The sequence below is a fragment of the Emydura macquarii genome, unplaced genomic scaffold, assembly GCF_026122565.2.
Source record: "Emydura macquarii macquarii isolate MOO-44397 ecotype Brisbane River unplaced genomic scaffold, CSIRO-AGI_Emac_v2 contig_2184, whole genome shotgun sequence".
In the NCBI taxonomy this organism is placed as follows: Eukaryota; Metazoa; Chordata; order Testudines; family Chelidae; genus Emydura; species Emydura macquarii.
In genome coordinates, this window is record NW_027132321.1 from 760947 (window position 1) to 768422 (window position 7476).

At 45.1% G+C, this 7476-nt stretch overlaps 1 protein-coding gene across 1 annotated transcript in view; it reads left to right on the forward strand.

Annotated features, from left to right (window-relative positions):
- The window catches only part of SYT6 (synaptotagmin 6), a 58643-nt gene extending 51371 nt beyond the window's left edge, over positions 1-7272 (forward strand). The window contains exon 7 of the mRNA XM_067558760.1: positions 5735-7272. Within this exon, the coding sequence (XP_067414861.1) occupies positions 5735-5806 (72 nt within the window). The 3' untranslated portion in view covers positions 5807-7272. The remainder of the gene's footprint in view (positions 1-5734) is intronic.
- The last annotated feature ends 204 nt before the right edge of the window (positions 7273-7476 follow it).

Here is a 7476-nt window from a genome sequence, read left to right on the forward strand (position 1 = left end):
ATGGATCCCAGCAGTGGTCTGAACCAGTATGTCTCCTTTGAAGCCTGCTCTCCACTATAACCCAGGCACTTCTGAATCCAGTAAATCAGCAGTAACTACTGTGAAATCAATAGTATAAACTTAGTGTAAGTCAGCCTAGAATCAGACCCCAAGTCTGCTTTGACAACAGCAATGACTTTGGGAGTACTTTTAAATATACTGCTCATGCTAAAACAGTGGCATGTCACACAGCCTCTGTTTCCTGTCTGTACTGGCAGGCAACATATGAGTTATTGCTGTACTGCTAGGGCTGGGATTTAGTGGTTGCAAGTTTCAGGATAAATATGCAGTATTCAGTGATCCATTAGCCAGGAAGCGTAACCTCTGCAGTATCAGTAGCAAACACACAGCACCTGATTCCAGCTCTCGCATCTGACACAGGAGGATAGAATCATTTCTCCACTTGGTAGTTTGCATAATTTTATTCCATTATATTTAAGAGCCGGGTTGCAGTTTCAAGGCTCAGTGCCTATAAAATTTCTGATGACAAATGAGGAAAAATTCAGATCTTTACTGTGAAATTCAAAGAAAACGACACCCCTTTTAAAATGGAAATTAAATTCCACTGCTGGGCACCCAATTGTTGAAAACAAAAATCAGATGCATCATTTCATCCTGCTGCTGGGCAGATCCGGGGGACAATTAGATAAGCCCAGCATCATTGAGTCCTGTATTTCTGCCACAACCCAGTGCATCTCGCCAGCAAGCAAATGGTCCCTTTCACTTGTGTGTCTATTTTTAGCCCTCCTCTCTGCAACTCTTTTGTGTACCTGAGCGCCTCTAGAAACAAATAGTAAAACCCAACCCAAAACCTACCCACCAGAGTCCCAACCAGCAATTACTGGGGAAATGGATTTGGTGGTTTTCTTGAAGTAAATATAGTCTTGTAAGAGTTTAGGGTCAAGATGTCTTTGATTGATCTCCCTCTAGAGCATAAAAAGAGCTCCGATGCCGCGCGCCCCCCCCCGCTGTATCTGCCGATCACTTTACTACCAAGGATTCTCAAGAGGTCAGAAGGACAGGCTTCACTGTGGAAAGCAGAGGAATAAGGGTTTTCAAATGCTAGAAAAATCTCTTGATGCATTCTGGTGGCAAGTTGTTATCCTTAGCTTCTGCTTCCCTGCACACCATCTCCTCCCACTCCTTGCTGATCCCGTGTATGACTGTGCAGTGTAGTGTTGGGCATCACCCACTATGCTCTTCACATACCTCCACAGTTAATAGAAAACAAGGTGGGTGGCAAATGAAAGGTCTTCTCCTATAAGTGGTAGGTAACCCATTTCCAGAGCCTGACATCATCTGCCTCTTCAGATAGATCGTGGGCAGCTCAACCTTCCACCAGCAGAGCTGAGTGACTGGTCTCCTCATTGTACAGTCTTAGCAAAGCTGAGAGATCCGGTCTCTGGTCAGACTTCTTAAGACACAGGCATTTGTTTGGGTTGTGAATTCTTGTCCTTGTGCTATGTCCTCGCTTGCATTATAACACCCTTTGGTGAGAACACCTGGGCATTGTGAACAGTCACAATAAAGCAGCTGCTGTCTCGCCCTCCTGTCCTCTAGTGTTGGATGAGTTTCCTTTGCACTGTTGTGGGGAAGAATAATGACCAGCTATTCAGGTACATTTCACTATTCAGAAGCTTCCACAAGAGCATGAAAGTCGTAAGTTCCCTTTTCTCTGCCCCACAGTTCTGTCCCCTCTGATGAAGAATATTAACTTCAGTAAGGAATGGAATAATCTGTCATGTGACAGCTCCTTTCCAAATTCAGACCTGGAGCTTAAGTCAAAAGCAACAAAAACCAGTTTGAATTCTCATTTTAAAGTGATCTGAATTGAGAACAAACCATTGAAAGTGTCAGCCTGAGGGAATTTGAAGGGATTTATAGCATTCAGTTCTTTATTTTCTACCCACCTCTGCAGATTAAAGCTTCTGGCCCTCTCATCTTCCTGCCCAGTTTGACTGCTGATGTGTAAATTGAAGAAGCCCCTCTTTTTCTGGGCAGTGCAGAATTTCTTGCTAATACGTTTACATTTTCTACCTGCACTCAACTAGCCCCTATTTTGTAGGGGGAGGGGTTGGTTTTTTCAGAAATCCATCTAAAAGGTGCGCCTATCACTTGAATGAGATCACAGACCTCAAATAAATAATCAGAAAAACATTTTCCTGCTAGGAAGGAATCTTTCATTACTAAAATGCATTAGTCCCTCACCCAGGTTTCTTCTCCAAGGCTGTTGCCCGTTGCTGGTGTCTGTTCCCAGACACAACACTGCTACATGGTTTCCAGTGGCAATCTCACAGGGATTGTGTAAAACCTGGAGTCCCCTTGAAGGCACTTCCTGCCTTCCAGGTGTCATTTTCTGACTATTCAACAAGCAGCAACTGTGTCACACACGGCCCAATTCCAATTGCCATAGCAGCAGCTCCACACAGATGTGTCCCTGCAGGTCTGGACGTGCAGCGGAGTAGTAGAATGGTGAATCAGGCCTGAGTCTGCATGAGCCAAGACCTTTGCTTTCCTTTCCCCTCCTTCATCCCAATGCTCCTCAATGAACCTTTGCCAACACCCACAGCACTATCCACTTCTTGTTTGGCTGCCAGCAAGGGAGACGCTTGCACTTCTTTGCTTATTTTCATCTAAGGATCTCAAGGCCCTTTCAAATCAGTTAATTACAGGACCCTCTCAGGTAAGGAAATGATATCCCCCTTTCTTTGGCTGAGCACAGACCGATTAAGGGGCTTGTTCACATTCACACACCAACTTAATAGGGCTAGCACTAGAACCAGGAATGGTGCTTGCGCGTGCCTTGCACTAATTGGTGTGCAACACATGCTTCCTTCAAATCCTCAGCACCTGGCTAAAGAACCAACACTCTGACCCACTTTTGCTAGGACCACTTCGCATCTGAAGAGTTTCCTTTTGAAGTATTAGATGTGCGTCAGCCACTCCTTCCTCATGCTTTGCTGTCTCCCTCAAAAACTGCAGCACAGCAGTCAGTCGAGGTTTTAAGTAACCTGTTTACAGGAAGGGGTTTTAAATTCGTGAACTTTTATGAACATTAAAGGGAACAGTGAAAAGTCAAGATTTGTCTCTTACGTAGGAAAGGAGAGAGCTCCATCTGGGATCACCGAATAACATCATCAGCCCACTTATAAAATGTGTCTCCAATATTCTGAGGCAGTTTCAACATTCAACACTTGGGCATTTATTTGTTTAAAATATTTCTCTGGAAAAAAGTCACCAGAAGCAGGATCAAACCCATAATGAAAGATCACTGACCTTCATCTCTTTAAAGACGAGCAATCTCCTTTTAGTCTTTTGAGTATGTCTGACCCTCCAAGAACTGACATTTTCCTGACTGTTGCTACAGAATGAATGGCTCACTTTTCTAAATAAGAGAAGGGAAAATATCCTCCGGTTTCTCAAGACACACAGGTCTTTTGACCCTGTCTCACTAGAGCATCCTTCACTGTTAAGAAGAGATAACGTTGTTATTGTGAACGCAGGAGAAACGCTGCAATGCGCACATCCTAACCTCTACGGAGAGCTATTCTGCAGTAGTTTCTGATGTTTGGTAGTAATATCATTGAGATTACATCTGCATCACACTTTCCACTGGAGCTTAGGTTGTAGTGAACAGACTGGCAGAGTTGGCAGTGGAGCTGAGGAATGACTTGGTTACCTTAAGGTATCCTAGGTCTGAGACACACCGTTTGTATTTGATAAGACAATACTTTCTGCTGACCCTTGATTAAATACCCATTGTGCTAAATACAAAGCTGTGTAATGGGTTGCTTTGGAAATTAAAACTGTGTTCTCTTTGAGGAAAAAGCGTAAACTACAACCCCTAAGCCTCCAATTCTGTCTCTTGCCTCCCCAAAATGAATATTTGTACAGGTAAGTCATGAAAACAAGTCTGCTGCTGTCAGTGCAATGCTAGCTTTACATTAATATGAGTGTTCCCTATACACCGCAAAGACAGCTGACCCAAGATGGGGCACGTCCAGCGCACATTGCCCTGTGGCATGCTTAGCACTGACTGGAGACCTTACTGTCTGGCCAGGCACTTGCTGTGTTGAAAATCTGTGAGTTAGCAAATCAAATCATCCCTGGCAGATGGATTTTGCCCATTGCAGAGCACATGGGGGTTCAGAGCAATTCACCCCTGTGCAAAGAGCTTCTCAAGCCCTATGCAGCACTGATGTCTCACCTGCAGCCCTCTGCTTTTTTGTTAATGACATTTAAATGAAACCAGGATATCTTTGAGCATCTCTCTCTGGTTGCTCATCCCTGTCTGTGGTCACCATCATCTTCCCAGCATCTTGCCTGATGAGTCACTTTTCACTATGAGAAGCCTTGTCCAAAGCCAGCACTGGTTTTTCTGAAGTGGGAAGGAGGAAAAGAATGAATAGGAGTGAAGTCTTGCAGCCCAGTGGGTGTGATCAGACGGTGTTCCTCACACTGGACACTTCCCACCCACTTTGCTGGAATCCGACCATCCAGATCCAAAGCTGGAATGACATCATGTAAACATGAGATCCACAACCAGGTACGGAACCTCATTTGTTTACCTCTGCGGCAGTAAATGTAGCCGCTTGCAAGGTTTTACGCTGGGCTGGGGGAGCAGTTCCTCTAGAATTTAACTGAGTAACTGCACCTCTCAGCTCCTGCAGGGCAAGTTCAGAATTCCCCAGGATCTTGGCCATGCTCTTCCCATAGCACAGCTCAGGTGATTCATGTGCCTGGGTGATGGTCGAGAGCGTTCTTCCCAAGCAGCATAACATTCATGTAGCATGTTCAGACTGGAACAGGGAACCATGTGGCAAAGACAGTTGCTGTGAACTTGGCCTGGATTTGTTCATTTGTCATGATTTGGTACAAATCAGCTAGAGAATTCTGTTCTATGTGAATTTCATGCACTTTGACCACTACTACTGACACGCACAGTTGTGCTGGCCCGGAAGAGGCGGGAATTGGTTTGGGGTGGACTGTGCTGCGAAAGGAGAAGGAGCAATGTGAAATACTGTGTTTTGGGAGTTTGTCATTCGGATGTAATAAAAATGAGAGAGAGGGGCAAGACCTCAAAAGCTCAATTGATACTGCTTTAAACGACACTCACAGCTCCCAGCCATATTGCTAATAACTTCACGGGCTGACATCTCCCACAACAAAGCGTTTGCTGCATACTAAACTGTCCATTCCCACTCTGAGCTGATTTTCAATTTGAAAAAATGGATCTGGCACTGAGGTGGTGGGTCCTGTGGCGTCGCATTCTTTTTATTTATTTATTTGTTTGTTTTTTTTACTGGAATGATTGAATTAGCTTTGCATGCTAAAATGGGAAACAATGGGAGGGCAAACTGAGAGCAAACTCTGCTGGTTCAGGTGCATGGACGTGATTGATTTTTTCATGATTTATCTGATGCTCTCAGTCTCAGCACCGGGGTGCAGGATTACAAAAGTAATAAAATAAATTCCACGGGCAATCCCCCGGGGGTGAATGGCAGGTGTTGCTGCCACCAAGATGAGTTAATGACCATGTGATGGAAATGGAAAAATCAATCATAAGCCTAATTATGTAGCTGCCGAGAATCCTGTGGAAAGCAAGACAGTGGTGCTGGGCAGGGAACGGGTGTGTGAACACACTGTCCCTTTCCAGCTGACTGACACTCGTGTGCTGCTTTGTCTCTCCCCTCAGTGGCAAGGCCGAGCAGCAAGCTTCGACAGCCAAGGCTCCTGCCCGTCTCCTAAACCACCTCCCACACCGTGACCCACCGAAGCAGCGGAGTAGAATGGGACTACAGCAAGGTCTTTTGCACTTGTCCTACAGGCTGAACAACTTGTTGCTGAGTGGCCGTGGCAGCACGAGACACTCTGGATCTAGTTGTTCCAACGTAGGGAAAGGCAGAAGAAACATTTTGTGGTCAAATTTGTATTGGTCTCTTACGTCTCCCAAGGTGATGTTCTTGTGGCTTTCGTTTCATGGATTTGCTGCCAGGAAAGATGGAGGAAGATGGAACAAAACATGAGCTGGAAACTTGCTCTGCAAGACAGCCGTTCGCATGTGTGGAGGCTGGACAGATAGCAGAGACATTGTGAGCTTCTACAACCATCAATGACGTACCCAGGAGAAGGGGCATGGAGAGGAGCATGTGGCTGCGTTTTCTGACTGATTGGAACAGCATAAATAGGAGCCTCAACTTAGACTTCTTGTGACATGTGACCAGCCCTTTATTATTGTGATGACTATGAATTCAGCAATGTTTACAGGTTTCTTATTCATGTAGAAATGTTCATGAGCCTTTAAAAGTTCGTGTAGTGTGTACCCCACCTTCCTTTTGTCCTGCAGTAAAGGTTTGTTGATTCCTCAGGGAGAACAATGTGTTTTCTGTATTTGTATTCTCTCTCGGGCTACTTGCATGAACACAGTTACTTAAGATCCTGTCTGCTCCTGCGGCTCATTCCTCTGTGACAGCACTTGTCGGAGGCGGAGTGAAGGGGACTGTGTTGACATAAGCAGAGTTCTGATATGAGGTGGGAAATGGGTTAGAGGAGCAGGTGAAATTCTTGCATGAACACGAACATCTACTTGATAAACAGTCCTAGTCGTACAGGGTGAGAGGATACAAGGAGCACAAAAAAAGATTTATTTGAAGTTTTTGTGGGTTTTTTTTTTAGTCGTCCATGAGTTGTCAGCCGCCTTTTAACAAGAAACGTGTTTAAAATGTCACACCCAGCTAAACGTCCGTGTTCTGAATAAAGAAGGGCTGCTAATTGCACTGGCTGCATGACCCAGAAAATGTTACCACAGCTCAATCCAGCAAAGTCCGCTGAGCTTCCTTAGCAAATCAGGGCCTTACTCAGACTTTTCTGCTTGGATGTTGTTCTCTAAATTGTTACATATATTAGTGTTTGCTTTCATTGATATTAAACAGTTTTTGCTTTGGAATTGAGGCAAAACTCCCTGCAGAGGCAGCCCTCCCCTTCTTCTCCAGTCACCGCTGTACCTGGATGTTCACTCACATTTGCAGGCACCTGAACCCACCAATCACCATTTCCAGGTCAACCTCAGTTCTCCAACAGGTCACACCATGTATCTGCCTCCACCCTGCATCATGATGGACTGAGCGGCCTGGTCTACACTTGTGTATGTCTTTGCTCGTTGAGAGGGGAGCCTTTGTTCAGTGAAGCACAACTCCCTAACCTCTCACCAGATCTTGTATCTTAATTCTATACAGGAGGAGAAACTCAATAAAAGATTGGATTTATAACTCTTGTTTTACTGGTCCCAACGCTCGTTCCTCAGGTGAAAGCAGTGAGCGTGTTTTGTTCATTTCCAGAGGTTCATACCAATCAGACCACCCACACACACAGACCCCAGTATGAATTAAATGTGAGGGGAGCCATTATGCTGAAAAGGAGACCATCCAATGATGTTGG